This window comes from Asterias rubens, chromosome 3, assembly GCF_902459465.1.
Source record: "Asterias rubens chromosome 3, eAstRub1.3, whole genome shotgun sequence".
Taxonomy (NCBI): domain Eukaryota; kingdom Metazoa; phylum Echinodermata; class Asteroidea; order Forcipulatida; family Asteriidae; genus Asterias; species Asterias rubens.
This window is the reverse complement of record NC_047064.1, coordinates 2,453,265-2,473,755: the sequence shown is the minus strand read 5'-3', so window position 1 is coordinate 2,473,755 and position 20,491 is coordinate 2,453,265. Positions and strand designations below refer to the sequence as shown.

Genomic DNA, 20,491 nt, shown 5'->3' with positions numbered 1-20,491 from the left:
TTAAAGCCGTGCTCCCATTGGCCTTTTTTTTGTTTAAAGTAAATGACATTTCTGTAAAAAGACAAAATTAAATCCAATGGAGACGCGACCACAAGTATAGGTCAAGGTGGGAACGCCATGTAGTCATGGTAACTTTCGGCATGGCAGTATAAGAAAAAGTCCAAAGGGAACCTGGTTTTAGTCACTGTGCAAATTTAGAGCATACTTACTGGTTGGCAACGTTTTGAGAATAACAACCAGGTCGGCTACAGCACTGCCATTCATCATTGTTCCCTTCTTGTGTGACCCAACCTGCCGTACTTGCTCCACGACCTAGACAATAAACGTAACATCAGTTATTACGAAAATTACTGAGAAGATCAAATTATCTGTTGCAAACTGCTTACCAACCAATAGGACCTATGGTATAAATGCAAAAAATAGTTAATGTCCTTTCGAGAAAGACTCTGCTAGGGTCGAAATATTAACTATTTTTTTACAAACATTATTGGAAGCATTATCTATGTCAGGGCTTGCAAAGCACACCAGGCCACTGGCCAGAGTCCAGTTAAATACAATACAAACCACTATAGTAATACAGACAACTCATTGTATCTTAGTGCTTTGTGAAATCGAGGCCTAGTGAGAAATTTTTGAAATTTTAACTCTGTAATTCAATTAGGAACTAAGAGGCGAAGGTTAACAATAGACAGCCTGACTTATTTTCTATTGATTACATAGTTCGGAGGCCAATCAATATATAAACCCAGTAAGTCTTCTATTACTATTTTCTGCTAATGACTGGTTTTTGTTTTGTGTGCAAAGTGCTTTAAAGCCATTATACACTTTCGGTAAACAGTATTGTTCAAGCCCCACACTTCGTGTATCACAACTTATATATAAAATAAAATTTGATTTCGAGACCTCAGATTTAGAACTTGAGGGCTCGAAATCAAGCATCTGAAAGCACACAACTTCGTGTGACAAGGGTGTTTTTTCTTTCACAGTTTTCTCGCAACTCCGACGACCAATCAAGCTCAAATTTTCACAGGTTTGTTATTTTATGCACATGTTGAGACACACCAAGTAAGAAGACTGGTCTTTGACAATTGCCAATAGTGTTCACTGTCTTTAATGATGACTCTGTCCAGGGTATTTATGAATGCCAGTTCAAACATCAGAGGGCCAGTCAGAGTTCACTCCAAGTGGCTGGCTAGTTCAATGTTAAAAAAGCTCCCCTATTTCATTTGGAATATATGGACAAGTAAAAAGGTGAAAGGCCAATCAATATATAAACCCAGTAAGTCTTCTATTACTATTTTCTGCTAATGACTGGTTTTTGTTTTGTGTGCAAAGTGCTTTAAAGCCATTATACACTTTCGGTAAACAGTATTGTTCAAGCCCCACACTTCGTGTATCACAACTTATATATAAAATAAAATTTGATTTCGAGACCTCAGATTTAGAACTTGAGGGCTCGAAATCAAGCATCTGAAAGCACACAACTTCGTGTGACAAGGGTGTTTTTTCTTTCACAGTTTTCTCGCAACTCCGACGACCAATCAAGCTCAAATTTTCACAGGTTTGTTATTTTATGCACATGTTGAGACACACCAAGTAAGAAGACTGGTCTTTGACAATTGCCAATAGTGTTCACTGTCTTTAATGATGACTCTGTCCAGGGTATTTATGAATGCCAGTTCAAACATCAGAGGGCCAGTCAGAGTTCACTCCAAGTGGCTGGCTAGTTCAATGTTGAAAAAGCTCCCCTATTTCATTTGGAATATATGGACAAGTAAAAAGGTGATTGACTAGTGAAATGGCAAGCTTGTTGACCAGTCACAGAAAATGTTAAAGGCAGTGGGACTATTGGTAATTGTCGAAGACTAGCCTTCACAGTTGGTGTATCTCAACATATGCATAAAACAACGAACCTGTGAAAATTTGAGCTAAATCGGTCATCGAAGTTGCGAGATAATAATGAAAGAAAAACACACCATTGTCACAAGAAATTGTGTGCGTTTAGATGGTTGATTTTGAGACCTCAAGTTCTAAATCTGAGGTCTCGAAATCAAATTCGTGGAAAACTACTTCTTTCTCGAAAACTATGGCACTTCAGAGGGAGCCGTTTCTCACAATGTTTTATACTACATGTAGCAACTCGTTAACAAGTAAGGTTTTATGCTAATTATTATTTTGAGTTATTACCAATAGTGTCCACTGCCTTTAAGGGCAAACCCTATAGATCTTACCACATCAAATCCTGCCGGTGGAGCCACAATGATGTTATCCAGTACTGTGTTGATTTTAGTGACTAGACTTAGTACCGAAGCTTGCTCTAAAGGTGTTGGAGATAGCTCCAAGTTCTTCTTAATCAACTCCTGCGAATCAAATCAGTTTATACATGTATCAAAATGTTGCCTTGATTTTGATTTTTAACCCTAGCTCTCTCGTTTTAATGAAATCCAACAGATTATGGTATCTCAATAACTGAACTGGGCCCCATTTTATAGAGCTGCTTGAGCTCAATGAGTAGCTAAGCACAACAAAATTATGCTTACCAGAATAAGGGTACCAGTCAAAATAGCATCCAACGTGTACCATTTGTGAATGGTATTCTGCTCGTTTTTGCACAGCAGAACAATTTTAAGCACTATTTGCTGTTTAGGCAACTCTATGAAATTGGGCCCTGTTGGACTCTGATAACGGTAGTATAACAATCAATTTAAACAAACCAAACCAAACATACAGAAATTTGTTATGGATTTGGGCAAAGACTTTTGAATCTTGATTTTGAATTCTGTTTTGGTTTTTCTTTCTCTATGTTTGCATTTCCTTGAGCTCACTTACATCAAAGAGGGGTTGATCATCAGGCATCGGTTTCACCCTCTGGAAGGCTGCCTCACACTGGAGAAGAAAATACAATTGGAGAGAGGACATCATTAAAGGAACACGTTGCCTTGGATCGGTCGAGTTGGTCTTTGAAAAGCGTTTGTAACCGTTTGTTATAAAATGCATATGGTTAGAAAGATGATTCAAAAGTAGAATACAATGATCCACACAAATTTGCCTTGAAATTGCATTGTTTTCCTTTTACTTTGCGAACTAACACGGTCGGCCATTTATGGGAGTCAAAAATTTGACTCCCATAAATGGCCGAACCTGTTAGTCGACGAGGTAAAAGAAAAAGCATGCAATTTCAAGTGATACTTGTGTGGATCATTATATTCTACTTTTAAAATATCTTTCTAACCATATGCATTCTATAACAAACGGTTACAAACGCTTTTCAAAGACCAACTCGACCGATCCAAGGCAACATGTACCTTTAACAGCATTTAATAACAATGTGACAGAGACTTCTGCCGCCAGAAGACCATGTCACCGGAGCAAGGATTATGCCGCCCACGGAGTTTGGACCATGGGATATCTTCTGTTGAACTCTTGGTGAACTGTTACTCCGGGAATGAGTTGAATAGATGAAGTGGCATAGTTACTAAAAATAGACTTGTTTTGTTAAAGACACCAGAAATGGGTTGTGTTGGTGGGATTGCTTGTTCAGTCGATGGTTTAAGTTTAATTGAGAAAGATGTGTGATTGAAATTGTTAATAAAAGATTGTTGTTCGTTCAGTTAGAACTGTTTGAATAGTCCGTAATTTCTGTCTGACGTTTGGCAACAGAAATACAAGAACCTAGATATAACCACGTTACAATAATACATTATTCTATGCCTTGTAAAAAGCCTTGTCTGTAATTTTGCGACATGCTTTATAGCGCACATATACCAATAAGGCACCCAAAACGCTTAAATGAAGAGAACAAATTTAAGACAGGTTTGAAGTTTGTGAAATATGATTTCTTTAATAATAGGCAAATAAGCGTTTTAAAAAGAAGTTCAATGGTTTTTTTTCTTAATTTTGGCCGGTTCTTATTCAGGTCTGAGCCAATATGACCTTACCTGGTTCATGTCAAAAGGCACATGAGGAATAAAAGGAGATCTCCATCTGGAAATTGAAGTAAAATTCAATTATTTACTATGCATAAAGGATAAGGGTACTTTTTATAAGACAAAACACAAAACTAGCTGAGGTGCTGTAGTTTTTGATAAATGAGTAAAACCATGTCACAAAATATTAAATAATGTTCGTCTCTAGAGACAAAAAAAATTTCTCTTAAACAATAGCACCTCAGCAAGAAATATTTGTATAATATTGTATGAAATGGTAAACAAGGGAATAAAAAGGTAGCGATGGGTTCTTAATCAGCCGTTTAAACCGGCAGGGTTGTGGCCGTGCGATAAAGGCCAGAGCCGAGGGCCAATTAAGAACGAGTCACTACTCTTTTATTCCCGTTCATAAATGCCATTTCGGTAAAAAGATGTAATAAAGTAGGAAACTCTGTAAAAACTTATCTGTTCCCCGACGTCTAACTCTGTACGTGTGGTGCATTTTTATCAGACAGTTTTCAAATATGTATTTGTGCGCGTAATGCATCCTCATGTCCATGGGCTAAAATGGCGAGGCGAGATTGATCGCAAATGAGGTTGTGGGCTAACCCACACAGACATATCCGAAAAACATCGTTATTTTATAAACAGCTCCAGCTGGTCATTATCAACCATCTGAACACCCCAACATATCGCGCTCTCTACCAATAGGAATAGCGAAAATGTCTGGGGTATTTATGAATAATGATTATTAAATTTATACTTACTGCCCATGTGACTTATAACCACCTCGTCCACGTCTGGCGTCACGTCCCCTAAAATAAACGAGACCATGAATGAACATAAATCAATTTAAAAAAACAAATATTTATTTGTCACATTAATAAAAAAACTGGCTCACATGATGAAGGATGCATTGGAAAAGTTTCTGTATGAGGTCATTCGATATGAAATAATACAGTTTCCAGGGTAATTTACCTCAATGTCAATAAGATTATATCCATTTTTGTAAAATGAGTGAAAAAGTGGTCATGGTGGTGGCGCCATACGGAAAGTTATCCGATGCATTATCATTGGTTCGTTTCTTTTATTACTTACTAGGCTAGCCCAGGTTGGACTCCTCCGTTGCAGTGGCACTTACTGTCACCCTACCAGGGCTACTTACTAGGCCTACTACTATACTAATACACCACAGCTATTGTGAGCTCCCTTTCTTCTCAACCCTCATCGACAACTGAACTGAAATGTATTTTTAAATATGATGACTCCATCTTTGATTCTTTCAATTCAAGACTTCAAACCAAATAATTATAAACTTCACAAAGAAAAAAATATCTAATTCTAAATCTAATTCCATTTCCAAAGATAACTTTCCGTATGGCGCCACCACTTTTTCACTCATTTTTACAAAAAGGGATGGAAAAGTTTCCATATGGCGCCACCACTTTTTCATTCGAAATAAAATAATATAGTATCTAATTTACCTGATTGATATATCCCTTTTTGTAAAAATGAGTGAAAAAGTGGTGGCGCCATACGGAAAGTTATCCAAAGGGATATATCATTGAGGTAAATTAGATACTATTTTATTTCATATCGAATGAAAAAGTGGTGGCGCCATACGGAAACTTTTCCCTTTATTTAAAATTAAAACTCAAGATTGAAAAATACTATAGCCACATGTGGCATAGTCTAGATAGATAGGTATTGATTATGGAATATGAGGAAACGAGGAAACACATCAATTTGAAACAAATCTGATCTAGCTCAGTTGTTATGAAGTCATAGAAAATGGCGACGGATACAATCAACTCTGATCTATAGCTATCCTTGGCCACACAAGTGGGGCTAACTCTGATCTAGTTGTGATAACGTACCCTCCTGCCGACGGCGGAGCAGGAGGTTATGTTATCGCAACTAACTCTGATCCGAAACAGGTCAACTCGTACCCAAGTCAACTCGTACCCAAGTCAACTCGTACCCAAAATATTGTACCCAAGTCAACTCGTACCAAAATCAACTCGTACCTAGGTCAACTCGTACCCAGGTCAACTCGTACCCAAGTCAACTCATACCGTACAACGTACGTTGTATGCCGAAATGGAGAATTTCCGTGCGACGTGATTTTGTAAGCGATAGGAAATAAAAATGATGTTCTACCATCATATGGAGCTCACTTTTATTAATAATAATCTCACGAATTTCGTTTTTAATAATGTTTGTTCATCTCATTTCTGCCTTTTTTCCGCTAGGATATTCATTCAGATATCCATTGTGGTTTCTTTTAAATTCGCGTGTTGAAGGGTCGCCGTGAAAGGCGTTGAGCAGATCAGATGCACACTAGTTCTTCGTTATCAAGGAGGTATAAATATTTCGACCTCCATGTTCATATGAGACCAATTATTTTCAATGAAAAAATATACTATGTATAAAACGCAACCCTTCATGTTTACCTTGGTGTTTTTCCTGTTAAAGTGTTCCCAAAAGAAAATTTCATGGTAAGAATTCATTCAATTCATTCATTTGCAATATGTTCTGATTATCGTTTTCCGATAACAAGTAGAAGTACATTTTAACAAATATACTGTTCCACTTTTTCCAACCAAAACACTTTGCGTAAGTTCTTATTATCTTTTTCCGAATAAAAAAAAACAAAAAATTCATTCTAACAAGCCTATATTTAAAAAAAAGTTCTCTGATTAATTTTCCCCACCGTAGGGCCTCAGTAAAAAAAAAACTGCAACATGAAAAAACTGAAAAAAAACCAAGAAAACAAAATCTTTGCAGCAATGAATAGCTAAATGTATTGATTAACAATATAAATAAATAAATTAAAACTACAATATTTATCAGTACGAGTAGAGTAACAAAAATTTAAAACATTTATTTGGGTGCGAGTTGACTTGGGTACGAGATGACTCAGGTACGAGTTGATTGGGTACAAGTTGACTTGGGTACGAGATGACCCGAATTCCTCTGATCATGCCTTTTGTTTTCTCACGGTACTGGTGCAGTGAGAATTCAGCATACACACACACACACCACACAATGCACAGCCGAACCCGGTATCGGTAACTATTCAATAATTATTCCTTTATTTACACTCCATTAAAATAGTTCCATACCTCATTTCTGCCTCTTAATACGTCTAAGTTTTGAGGAATACGAGACTACAACCAGTAATTGTGGAAATGTATGTTGAATGTTGAGGATACACAGTCAAATTTGCAATCCAAAGAACTGTACTCGGGCTTGACTTGAGACGTTGGTGGTGAAAGCGTGATGAGATGGATGGGATGCGTTCGATAAACACATGTGTGCACAAAACAAAAAATTGCTATGTTTCGGATCTTTTTAAATGGGAAAAATCTTCTCGCAATGCCGGGTCCTTAGGATTCGCATGATCGGAAAAGAGCCTTTTATAAAAGTAATGCTTGTCCACAATTCCGTCGTAAGTAGTTCAATTGACTTTAATTTAGTTTTTCTTGTTTTGTTTTACAATAGTTATACATGTACATCAGTATCTAGCGAAACGACACTTCAAAACACTCAATTAAAAATCCTTTGAATCATATCCGAACGAAAAACAAGTGCGCCATCTGTTGACCATTTATCTATGAGGGTTGTGCCAAAAGTTTCGTAACGTCACTCGTTGTGTCAAAAAAAGTTAGACCCACACCGTCCTTCTTCCATGTTTAAACATGCTTTAAACATTGAAAATAAGATTTATGTGACCAGCTCCATAGTGTGAATCCCACTCTAGTCAATTCTTTGTTCAACCCCAAAAATCATTTCAAAATTTACCCAGTCAGTTTCCCTTGTGGTTTACATTGATATCTGAAACAAAAAGTCGCATCCCCTTAAGGTGATCCCCTGGCTGCCGCTTCCCAGGTTGTATCGTAATTTGGGTGTGATCCCTGGCTTTGTTTGTTTGTTTGTTTATTAGACAATCTCCACAGAATTCTTTAAAATACAACAATTGGACAAAAACAGATAAAAAATACAAGGGAAAAGACATTTGAATCTGAGGAATTGTCGAGGATAACACAAAAAAGCTGAAATAAGCTTATTTCCATTGTGGTCCTCTATACAAAATAAAAATGCAGAAACACTGAAGACACATTAAAATACAAGTATAAAACTATGACTAGAAAATTGCACATGAAATAAAACAAATGGAATAGGCGACCAAGACACCCAACAACAAACAAATTGATTCGTGTCACCTGGCCCGGCCACTGTGTCACCACGAGTACTGTTCTAATGAAAAAAAAGAATAAATTAACCGACTACAAACAATGCATCCTCCTGGAGCTGCAACTTATCAAAGTAATGCAGTTTGAGAGTTTTTTTAAATTTGGCTAGGGATGAATTTGTGTTCCGGAGCATGATGGGAAGTTTATTCCATAACTTTGCCCCAGAAACTCGGAAGGAGTGTTGACCATAACTGTGATGATGGGGAATATCAAAAGAAAAGTGATTTGATCGGGTGTTATAGAAGCGAGTACTACTTGTCAGTTGAAAAAAATCTTTAAAATAATCCGGAGCCAAGGAAGTCAAGATACGAAATATACTACATAGTTTCAATTGATCAATCCGGTTCTGGACTGGGAGCCAACCAACTTGTTTGAAATGATCTACCGTTAAGTGAGTCCTTGGCTTCAGATTAAGAACAAAAAAACGGCAGTTAACGGTTGTATGGCTTCTGACTGGCACCCCGAACAAAGATATTGTGTCAATACCGATTGACAATGCAAAAAGAACGCTCACATTTTTCTGAGTCTATGGTAGCTTACTTTAACCAGTTAGTTCACTTTATAATACCAAACGGTAAGTTATTCCGTACATAATTATTTCGTATTTAGGGGATTTTCGCCACAAAAACGGGAAGGAGTTCCCGCCCGTTTCAAGTCCGCTGATCATCTCCTGCGCAAAGATAGTCGAAGTAGGCTTGATAACAATCTTTGATGTAGGCCTATTGGGTTTTTTTTTTTTCAGATGAGTTAAGACCCAATCATGTCATTGATTTAGTCTTTCCATATCCAAGATTGCTTTATTACTCCCTTTTGTTGGTTAACAAGTTTGCCGGCTCGTGTTTGAAGAAGTCCTAACTATAGCCACTGCTTGGAATCACTGGCTCGTGACAGGTTGTGGGCTTTGGTCATTACCGTCCCATTCAGCCATGCGCCTCAGTAGTTCCGACCGTGTTCCGACCAAGCCCCCATCGGGAGCAATCATGCATAGAGTGCGGCGAGGGATCAATGGTATCAATAAGAAGGTGAGACTTTCTTATCTCACCGCCATCGAGGAGTCCCTATTGTCTTCAAAAACCAACCCGAACCAAGACGTTATGGATAAAAAGTATGGCCGTTTAGTAAGTGGTCATCACATTTGATTTGCCCCGCAATCAGTTCACATCAAGTCATCTCTAAGTCTTAAGCTAAAATTTATTTGCAAGATGAATTCCAGCGGGTCTGTCTTCCTTCAAGAAAATGAGTTGGCCATCGAGATGCTCATCAACGAGCCAAGAGAGTTCGATCGCTTCCACGACTACTTCGGTCTTGCCCGCCTCGTCACTCCCGTCTCCGAGCCATTCATCACACAAGCTGCTCCCGTCTCCGAGCCACACTTCGTCCCGAAAGATGGTCAAGATATGAAGCAAGATCAAGACAGTAGTACAGACACCGGATTCCGTCCCTTCACCATCGATGAGCTGTCCCGAGAGAGCCGCCCACAGCGAGCAAACCGCTGGGTGGTTTCCAAGCCGACATGGTGCGTCTTCTGCAAGAATAACGGCGAGAGCGAAGAGATGTATACATCCCATGTACTGAAGAACAGCCTTGACAAGGTTGCCTGTCCCAGGCTACGAGCTTACACCTGTCCACTGTGTGGTGTCAACGGAGACACCGCACACACCATCAAGTATTGCCCGTCCAACCTCGGCAGCCTTCATCCAGCTCCGGTCAAGATTCAACCTCTTCGGGTCTACTTGAACAACAAATTCATCTCATCTACAGGAATAAGAATTTCCGTCTGACTCCAAGATGACCAGCGTTCAAACCGGCTCTTATCAGAGCCAACACATATTCCAAAAAGAGACCTGCCATGTCTGCCTAATTATTTAAAATAATAAAGCAAATAACGATTTTAAAGAATACAAATAATATAAGTTAGTGTGATTTCAAAACAGTTCTGACGAGCAAAACTTATAAACGCACCACTTTTAAGTTACCATTGGCTACCCCTTTCTAACTTGTGGGTCACATAGAATACGTCCGACAATAATTAAAAAAAAAAAAAAAAAGGTGTCGTTAGTCCTTCTTCTTATTCAGATGGATCGGCAGTCGTACGGGTGGGTCTGAGCATGGAGCAATTGCTCCATGGTCTGAGGTCTCGAGATCAAATAAACAAATTATTTTAGTGGAAAGTTACTCTTTTTCGAAAACTACGATACTTCAGAGGGAGCCGTTTCTTACAATGTTTTATTTTATCAACAGCTCTCCATTTATCAATAACAATTAAGTTTTTATGCTAACAATTTTTTGAGTAACTACCAATTGTGTCCAGTTCCTGAAATCATAGAGTAAGGACAGGGAAATCAGGTTGCAAAAAAGTTAATTCTGTGTTTTCAATGCAATGTACGTGGGAATAGCGAGAGGTGGGGGAGGTCTTCGAAATGCAAATTTCCCGGAGGGGGGGGGGAATTGTATGTAAAAACCTTTGGGGTACGGATGAAAATTGAAGAAAAAAGTTACGGTGAACGCGTCCCAATATTATGCTTTTCCCTTATTATCCACCCAAGCTAGAGGGTTTATTGTTTGCTCTAATTTTAAATGTTTGTAATTTCCCGTCTTCCCAAATGCCAACCCCCTCCCACATTGCCGGTTATATTAACATAGGCTACTTGAAATTAATTATGAATAAGGAGCCCAGTGGAAGTCGTGCGAAGTCTTTTATTAAACCGGGGTTTCATGTAACTTTGTCTGTAATTTTAAAGACTTGGTTCCATAAAGCCAGGGTGCGTTCGTTTAGCTTCCCTGGGTCGACCCCGTTGTGTGACGACTTGTTTTTCCAGGACGAACGTGTGCAGATAATTACCCACGTTTGTCCTGGAAAAAAAAACCGTCACACACAGGGGATGACCCAGGGAAGCTAAACGAACGCACCCACGGTCTTTCTCGGAATACCGCCCTCCTGTGATTTAACCTTCGCTCGCAAAGTTTTGATCTGGACAAAATTGCAACCGAAAACATTTATGTCTACGTCAACCATTACTTTGTAACTTTCGCTCGCAAAGTTTTGATCTGGACAAAATTGCAACCGAAAACATTTATGTAGCAAATGTGCCTACGTCAACCATTACTTTGCACAGACGTAGGAATCTTGTTCGTCGGTTTGTTTATAAATTTTGCGAGTTTGTTTAGAGTGTGGACGGGAAATTAGTCTGAATCATTATCGTAAAAGTATTTTGAGATGAATTATTTCAATTGAACTGTCAATATAAAGGGAACTAATTGTAAAACAAGAAGGGTTTACATGCACTTAAAGGCAGTGGACACTATTGGTAATAATTATTGGCATAAAACCTTTCTTGGTGACGAGTAATGGGGAGAGGTTGACAGTATAGTATGGCACCCCGAACAAAGATATTGACAAAATAGGGACACCGCCAATATAGGGCTAGATAGCTCAGTTGGTAGAGCGCCGGCACGTTAATCCGGAGGTCGTTGGTTCGAATCCCACTCTAGTCAATTCTTTGTTCAACCCCAAAAATCAGTATAAAACATTGTGAGAAACGGCTCCCCCTGAAGTGCCATAGTTTTCGAGAAAGAAGTAATTTTCCACGAATTTGATTTCGAGACCTCAAGTTTAGAACTAAACGCACACAACTTCGTGTGACAACTTCTTTCATTATTATCTCGCAACTTTGATGACCGATTGAGCTCAAATTTTCACAGGTTTGTTATTTATATGCATATATGTTGAGATAAACCAACTGTGAAGGCTTGTCTTTGGCACTTACCAATAGTGTTCACTGCCTTTAAATTCTGCCGCTGCTCAGTCATTTATTTACGCTTTCGAATAAAAACTTGCATTGATCATTGCTTTTAAATAACAACAGCTGAATACCAGTAATAAGCAATATGCAACAAATGGAAATGTTGTTTGTTATCTCGTTTTTATCAAATTACGAGAAGACGGCACGATACGAAGTCAAGGCTTGAATAGGTTGGGGACATCATGAAAGGGAAATGCCCCGAAGAGAACTCACCCGGCATAACAATGGATGCAATCGTCCAAAATATGCAGCGTGTTAAACCATGGTTAAACAGGTTGGAAGAAAAAAAAGTTAATGATGTAAAAATTGTGTCAATGCAATTTTTTTTTGTGGGAATAGCGGGGGTCCTGCAAGTTTCCCCCCAAAATAGATCAAAGAATGGGGTGTAAGAAAAGTAATGCTTGTCCACAATTCCGTCGTAAGTAGTTCAATTGACTTTAATTTAGTTTTTCTTGTTTTGTTTTACAATAGTTATACATGTACATCAGTATCTAGCGAAACGACACTTCAAAACACTCAATTAAAAATCCTTTGAATCATATCCGAACGAAAAACAAGTGCGCCATCTGTTGACCATTTATCTATGAGGGTTGTGCCAAAAGTTTCGTAACGTCACTCGTTGTGTCAAAAAAAGTTAGACCCACACCGTCCTTCTTCCATGTTTAAACATGCTTTAAACATTGAAAATAAGATTTATGTGACCAGCTCCATAGTGTGAATCCCACTCTAGTCAATTCTTTGTTCAACCCCAAAAATCATTTCAAAATTTACCCAGTCAGTTTCCCTTGTGGTTTACATTGATATCTGAAACAAAAAGTCGCATCCCCTTAAGGTGATCCCCTGGCTGCCGCTTCCCAGGTTGTATCGTAATTTGGGTGTGATCCCTGGCTTTGTTTGTTTGTTTGTTTATTAGACAATCTCCACAGAATTCTTTAAAATACAACAATTGGACAAAAACAGATAAAAAATACAAGGGAAAAGACATTTGAATCTGAGGAATTGTCGAGGATAACACAAAAAAGCTGAAATAAGCTTATTTCCATTGTGGTCCTCTATACAAAATAAAAATGCAGAAACACTGAAGACACATTAAAATACAAGTATAAAACTATGACTAGAAAATTGCACATGAAATAAAACAAATGGAATAGGCGACCAAGACACCCAACAACAAACAAATTGATTCGTGTCACCTGGCCCGGCCACTGTGTCACCACGAGTACTGTTCTAATGAAAAAAAAGAATAAATTAACCGACTACAAACAATGCATCCTCCTGGAGCTGCAACTTATCAAAGTAATGCAGTTTGAGAGTTTTTTTAAATTTGGCTAGGGATGAATTTGTGTTCCGGAGCATGATGGGAAGTTTATTCCATAACTTTGCCCCAGAAACTCGGAAGGAGTGTTGACCATAACTGTGATGATGGGGAATATCAAAAGAAAAGTGATTTGATCGGGTGTTATAGAAGCGAGTACTACTTGTCAGTTGAAAAAAATCTTTAAAATAATCCGGAGCCAAGGAAGTCAAGATACGAAATATACTACATAGTTTCAATTGATCAATCCGGTTCTGGACTGGGAGCCAACCAACTTGTTTGAAATGATCTACCGTTAAGTGAGTCCTTGGCTTCAGATTAAGAACAAAAAAACGGCAGTTAACGGTTGTATGGCTTCTGACTGGCACCCCGAACAAAGATATTGTGTCAATACCGATTGACAATGCAAAAAGAACGCTCACATTTTTCTGAGTCTATGGTAGCTTACTTTAACCAGTTAGTTCACTTTATAATACCAAACGGTAAGTTATTCCGTACATAAATATTTCGTATTTAGGGGATTTTCGCCACAAAAACGGGAAGGAGTTCCCGCCCGTTTCAAGTCCGCTGATCATCTCCTGCGCAAAGATAGTCGAAGTAGGCTTGATAACAATCTTTGATGTAGGCCTATTGGGGTTTTTTTCAGATGAGTTAAGACCCAATCATGTCATTGATTTAGTCTTTCATATCCAAGATTGCTTTATTACTCCCTTTTGTTGGTTAACAAGTTTGCCGGCTCGTCTTTGAAGAAGTCCTAACTATAGCCACTTCTTGGAATCACTGGCTCGTGGCAGGTTGTGGGCTTTGGTCATTACCATCCCATTCAGCCATGCGCCTCAGTAGTTCCGACCGTGTTCCAACCAAGCCCCCATCGGGAGCAATCATGCATTGACTGCGGCCAGGGATCAATGGTATCAATAAGAAGGTGAGACTGTCTTATCTCACCGCCATCGAGGAGTCCCTATTGTCTTCAAACACCAACCCGAACCAAGACGTTATGGATAAAAATGTGTGGCCGTTTAGTGAGTGGTCATCACATTTGATTTGCCCCGCAATCAGTTCACATCAAGTCATCTCTCAGTCTTAAGCTAAAATTTATATGCAAGATGAATTCCAGCGGGTCTGTCTTCCTTCAAGAAAATGAGTTGGCCATCGAGATGCTCATCAACGAGCCAAGAGAGTTCGATCGCTTCCACGACTACTTCGGTCTTGCCCGCCTCGTCACTCCCGTCTCCGAGCCATTCGTCACACAAGCTGCTCCCGTCTCCGAGCCACACTTCGTCCCGAAAGATGGTCAAGATATGAAGCAAGATCAAGACAGTAGTACAGACACCGGATTCCGTCCCTTCACCATCGATGAGCTGTCCCGAGAGAGCCGCCCACAGCGAGCAAACCGCTGGGTGGTTTCCAAGCCGACATGGTGCGTCTTCTGCAAGAATAACGGCGAGAGCGAAGAGATGTATACATCCCATGTACTGAAGAACAGCCTTGACAAGGTTGCCTGTCCCAGGCTACGAGCTTACACCTGTCCACTGTGTGGTGTCAACGGAGACACCGCACACACCATCAAGTATTGCCCGTCCAACCTCGGCAGCCTTCATCCAGCTCCGGTCAAGATTCAACCTCTTCGGGTCTACTTGAACAACAAATTCATCTCATCTACAGGAATAAGAATTTCCGTCTGACTCCAAGATGACCAGCGTTCAAACCGGCTCTTATCAGAGCCAACACATATTCCAAAAAGAGATCTGCCATGTCTGCCTAATTATTTAAAATAATAAAGCAAATAACGATTTTAAAGAATACAAATAATATAAGTTAGTGTGATTTCAAAACAGTTCTGACGAGCAAAACTTATAAACGCACCACTTTTAAGTTACCATTGGCTACCCCTTTCTAACTTGTGGGTCACATAGAATACGACCGACAATGATTAAAAAAAAAAAAAAGGTGTCGTTAGTCCTTCTTCTTATTCAGATGGATCGGCAGTCGTACGGGTGGGTCTGAGCATGGAGCAATTGCTCCATGGTCTGAGGTCTCGAGATCAAATAAACAAATTATTTTAGTGGAAAGTTACTCTTTTTCGAAAACTACGATACTTCAGAGGGAGCCGTTTCTTACAATGTTTTATTTTATCAACAGCTCTCCATTTATCAATAACAATTAAGTTTTTATGCTAACAATTTTTTGAGTAACTACCAATTGTGTCCAGTTCCTGAAATCATAGAGTAAGGACAGGGAAATCAGGTTGCAAAAAAGTTAATTCTGTGTTTTCAATGCAATGTACGTGGGAATAGCGAGAGGTGGGGGAGGTCTTCGAAATGCAAATTTCCCGGAGGGGGGGGGAATTGTATGTAAAAACCTTTGGGGTACGGATGAAAATTGAAGAAAAAAGTTACGGTGAACGCGTCCCAATATTATGCTTTTCCCTTATTATCCACCCAAGCTAGAGGGTTTATTGTTTGCTCTAATTTTAAATGTTTGTAATTTCCCGTCTTCCCAAATGCCAACCCCCTCCCACATTGCCGGTTATATTAACATAGGCTACTTGAAATTAATTATGAATAAGGAGCCCAGTGGAAGTCGTGCGAAGTCTTTTATTAAACCGGGGTTTCATGTAACTTTGTCTGTAATTTTAAAGACTTGGTTCCATAAAGCCAGGGTGCGTTCGTTTAGCTTCCCTGGGTCGACCCCGTTGTGTGACGACTTGTTTTTCCAGGACGAACGTGTGCAGATAATTACCCACGTTTGTCCTGGAAAAAAAAACCGTCACACACAGGGGATGACCCAGGGAAGCTAAACGAACGCACCCACGGTCTTTCTCGGAATACCGCCCTCCTGTGATTTAACCTTCGCTCGCAAAGTTTTGATCTGGACAAAATTGCAACCGAAAACATTTATGTCTACGTCAACCATTACTTTGTAACTTTCGCTCGCAAAGTTTTGATCTGGACAAAATTGCAACCGAAAACATTTATGTAGCAAATGTGCCTACGTCAACCATTACTTTGCACAGACGTAGGAATCTTGTTCGTCGGTTTGTTTATAAATTTTGCGAGTTTGTTTAGAGTGTGGACGGGAAATTAGTCTGAATCATTATCGTAAAAGTATTTTGAGATGAATTATTTCAATTGAACTGTCAATATAAAGGGAACTAATTGTAAAACAAGAAGGGTTTACATGCACTTAAAGGCAGTGGACACTATTGGTAATAATTATTGGCATAAAACCTTTCTTGGTGACGAGTAATGGGGAGAGGTTGACAGTATAGTATGGCACCCCGAACAAAGATATTGACAAAATAGGGACACCGCCAATATAGGGCTAGATAGCTCAGTTGGTAGAGCGCCGGCACGTTAATCCGGAGGTCGTTGGTTCGAATCCCACTCTAGTCAATTCTTTGTTCAACCCCAAAAATCAGTATAAAACATTGTGAGAAACGGCTCCCCCTGAAGTGCCATAGTTTTCGAGAAAGAAGTAATTTTCCACGAATTTGATTTCGAGACCTCAAGTTTAGAACTAAACGCACACAACTTCGTGTGACAACTTCTTTCATTATTATCTCGCAACTTTGATGACCGATTGAGCTCAAATTTTCACAGGTTTGTTATTTATATGCATATATGTTGAGATAAACCAACTGTGAAGGCTTGTCTTTGGCACTTACCAATAGTGTTCACTGCCTTTAAATTCTGCCGCTGCTCAGTCATTTATTTACGCTTTCGAATAAAAACTTGCATTGATCATTGCTTTTAAATAACAACAGCTGAATACCAGTAATAAGCAATATGCAACAAATGGAAATGTTGTTTGTTATCTCGTTTTTATCAAATTACGAGAAGACGGCACGATACGAAGTCAAGGCTTGAATAGGTTGGGGACATCATGAAAGGGAAATGCCCCGAAGAGAACTCACCCGGCATAACAATGGATGCAATCGTCCAAAATATGCAGCGTGTTAAACCATGGTTAAACAGGTTGGAAGAAAAAAAAGTTAATGATGTAAAAATTGTGTCAATGCAATTTTTTTTTGTGGGAATAGCGGGGGTCCTGCAAGTTTCCCCCCAAAATAGATCAAAGAATGGGGTGTAAGAAAATTGAAGAAAAAACTTACGGTACATCCTGCTAAATTCATGATGTTCCCCAAACTATTGTGTCCCTTGTTTGCTCTAATGTTGCTTTTTGTAACCCCCGCCCTCAAAGGCCAACCCCTCTCACACATTTACTGATTGAAAGCAGCCCAGAGTTTACTATACCCGGCATTATTTTTTTTCATAATGTAATAATAAATATTATGTTATGTGTCTTGGCTGTAGTCCATCCCCGATGTAAAGTTAAAGCATTTAATTATTTTAATGGTATGATCCTTATAATCTATTTATTGTAAAATTTATTTAGACAGACATGACAAATCTCTTTTTTGAATATGTGTTGGCTCTGAGAAGAGCCGGTGTAAACGATGTTCATCTTGGAGTCAGACGGAAATTCTGGTTCCTGCAGAGGGGATGAACTTGCTGCTCAAGTACACCCCAAGAGGTTGAATCTTGACCGGAGCTGGATGAAGGCTGCCGAGGTTGGATGGGCAATACTTGACGGTGTGTGCGGTGTCTCCGTTGACACCACACAGTGGACAGGTGTAAGCTCGTAGCCTGGGACAGGCAACCACGTCAAGGCTGTTCTTTAGTACATGGGATGTGTACACCTCTTCGCTCTCGCCGTTATTCTTGCAGAAGACGCACCATGTCGGCTTGGGAACCACCCAGCGGTTTGCTTGCTGTGGACGGTTTTCTCGGGACAGCTCGTCGATGGTAAAGGGACGGAACCCGGTGTCTTTCGTGAATTCTTGATCTTGCTTCATTTCTTGACCATGTTCCAGGAGTAAGTGTGGCTCGGAGACGGGAGCAGCTTGAGTGACGAATGGCTTGGAGACGGGAGTAGCTGGAGTGACGAGGCGGGCAAGACCGAAGTAGTCGTGGAAGCGATCGAACTCTCTTGGCTCGTTGATGAGCATCTCGATAGCCAGCTCATTTTCTTGAAGGAAGACAGACGCACTGGAATTCATCTTGCTAAAATTAAGACTGAGGGAGAACTTGATGTGAACTGATTGCAGGGCAAATCAAATGTGATGCGCCCATCTAAACGGTCACACTTTATATCCATAACGTCTTGGTTCGGGATGGCGGTGAGATAAGACAGTCGCACCTTTTTATTGATACCGTTGATCTCGGGCCGCACTCTATGCTCCCGATGGGGGCTTGGTCGGAACACTCCATGGTCAGAACTACTGAGGCGCATGGCTCAATAGGATGGTTAATGACCAAAGCCCACAATCTGCCACGAGCCAATGATTCCAAGCAGTGACTATAATTGTTAGGACTTCTTCAAACACGAGCCGGCAAACTTGTTTACCAACAAAGGGAGTAATTACACTGATTTGTCAAGAAGTCATGGGTACTTGACGCTCTGTGCCAAGGGTTTCAATAGCAAGATTGAGTCTTTTATGAGAACCAATCTGAGTGACAGTGAGTCATCTTGCAAGGTTGTGCTTTCCTAAACTTCGGCTTTATAGAAAATCGCATGTCATGAAAATCAAAAGTCTATATTTATTAGAGCCTGACAAGAATAATTATATTTCATATTTCATTCGTCATTTACTGAAGCCGAGGGTGGACCTTTTTTATGTTAATGCTTGCGGTTTTTAATTGTATGTTTAATCATGGTTTTACACATCTCATGATGAAAGTTTTCATTCTTTATGTATAACCTTGACAGTCCCTGTCCAACTTGTAATCATTGTGTGTATTTCTGAAGATTTAAAATAAATGATTTTGGATTGAACAAAGAAAAATTGACTAGAGCGGGATTTGAACCTACGACCTCCGGTTTAACGTGCCGGCGCTCTATCAACTGAGCTGGGTTATCTCCATGTGGTTATCAATGTTTGAAACGTCAAGACCATACACTTTTTTTTAGAGGCGAACACTTCTCCAAGAAATTACGCATATAAATCCCGGTTCATCCTGAGAATGCAAATGCGATACGAATGTTTACGTCACAACAACGCAACGAAACTCGCCCTGAGTTGCCCGCCCTCAACTCACTTGCGAATATCGCTCCGAAAGGAGGGTTGTGACGTCCCATTCGCATTCGCAGGAAGTATGAACCGGGCTTAAGTGTCAAGTTTTTTTAAGTGTCTAATAAATGTCACACATTCTTAAATGTGACCGACAAATCCAACAGCCTGATCCTGGAGACATTACAACAAACAAAAATACATCAATCCATTTTCTGTCCTAACATTACATTCTTGGAATTCAAATTAGAGCCAATTCAAGCTTTCTCGATCTCCATTGCGTCGTGGTCGTCCTGGCCTCAAGTTTGTATGGCAGAGAACGCATCACCTGTGACACTATACAACGGTGTAGTTTCGTCTTACTCGTTAACTCCTTTTCACGACATAAAAGCTCACCGGCCATCTTCACTTGGTCTGTGGACGCTGTCTGATACCAATTATTTTGCCAAGTGAGTGTTGTATAAGAACACTGAACAATTTTGGCAGCCCGTTGTGCTATGTCGTAATCAAAATTAGGTGTTTTTTAACAGGGGTTTTATTAACAGGGATTATTTGAACGGGTTTGTTAGCAACTGCAATTAAAACGAATAATTACACAATGTAACAGAACTGACATAAGGTCAATGAACCAGGAAACCCGTTTTGAGAGGAAACGTGTGCAAATAAAGCAAGTTATCTAGCCTGGAATCCATTTTTTTTGTTAATACTTTGAATGGATTAATTGTTTAAGATGTTTGAACCTGCACCAAAACTTCTCAACATTTAAATGAATAATTAACTTCAACGCTATTATTTTATTAATGTAAAGTTAGGCCGTCTCTACGATTGGAAACTTCTTCAGGGTCATGTGTATGCATATAGACCATGAAACATTTGCTAACAAATAAAGACATTCAGGATTTAATACTGGTTTTATGAAATCGGCACCAAACTGTACAATAAACAACAAACTATTGGCATGTACAAACTCAATCACAGGATAATAGTCGGTCAATGTTGTGTAGTGTTGTGTTCTTTACTGGCGTTAAATCATTTTTGTCAACACAGCCGTGACTGCAGGCAGACGGAGGCCAGACGAGATCTCCTTAGCACATAATATAGATTGGATTCCGTCTTTT

At 39.6% G+C, this 20,491-nt stretch overlaps 4 protein-coding genes across 4 annotated transcripts in view; 2 read left to right on the top strand and 2 right to left on the bottom strand.

Annotated features, from left to right (window-relative positions):
• The window catches only part of LOC117287977 (interleukin enhancer-binding factor 2-like), a 75,455-nt gene extending 68,207 nt beyond the window's left edge, over positions 1-7,248 (bottom strand). Inside the window, exons 1-6 of the mRNA XM_033768642.1 lie at positions 7,052-7,248; positions 4,694-4,741; positions 3,939-3,984; positions 2,830-2,886; positions 2,232-2,360; positions 210-312 (exon numbers count right to left, since the gene is read on the bottom strand). Of these exons, the coding sequence (XP_033624533.1) occupies positions 210-312; positions 2,232-2,360; positions 2,830-2,886; positions 3,939-3,984; positions 4,694-4,741; positions 7,052-7,056 (388 nt within the window). The 5' untranslated portion in view covers positions 7,057-7,248. The remainder of the gene's footprint in view (positions 1-209; positions 313-2,231; positions 2,361-2,829; positions 2,887-3,938; positions 3,985-4,693; positions 4,742-7,051) is intronic.
• Positions 7,249-9,384: 2,136 nt separating this feature from the next.
• On the top strand, positions 9,385-9,963 carry LOC117287975 (nanos homolog 2-like). Its single transcript, XM_033768637.1, has one exon. It carries the CDS (start codon positions 9,385-9,387, stop codon positions 9,961-9,963), a length of 579 nt encoding a protein of 192 aa, XP_033624528.1.
• A 4,443-nt stretch (positions 9,964-14,406) lies between these two features.
• On the top strand, positions 14,407-14,985 carry LOC117287974 (nanos homolog 2-like). The gene has a single exon (XM_033768636.1). The coding sequence runs from the start codon at positions 14,407-14,409 to the stop codon at positions 14,983-14,985; it is 579 nt and encodes a 192-aa protein (XP_033624527.1).
• Positions 14,986-17,774: 2,789 nt separating this feature from the next.
• LOC117287973 (nanos homolog 2-like) lies at positions 17,775-18,362 on the bottom strand. Its single transcript, XM_033768635.1, has one exon. The coding sequence runs from the start codon at positions 18,360-18,362 to the stop codon at positions 17,775-17,777; it is 588 nt and encodes a 195-aa protein (XP_033624526.1).
• Positions 18,363-20,491: the final 2,129 nt, after the last annotated feature.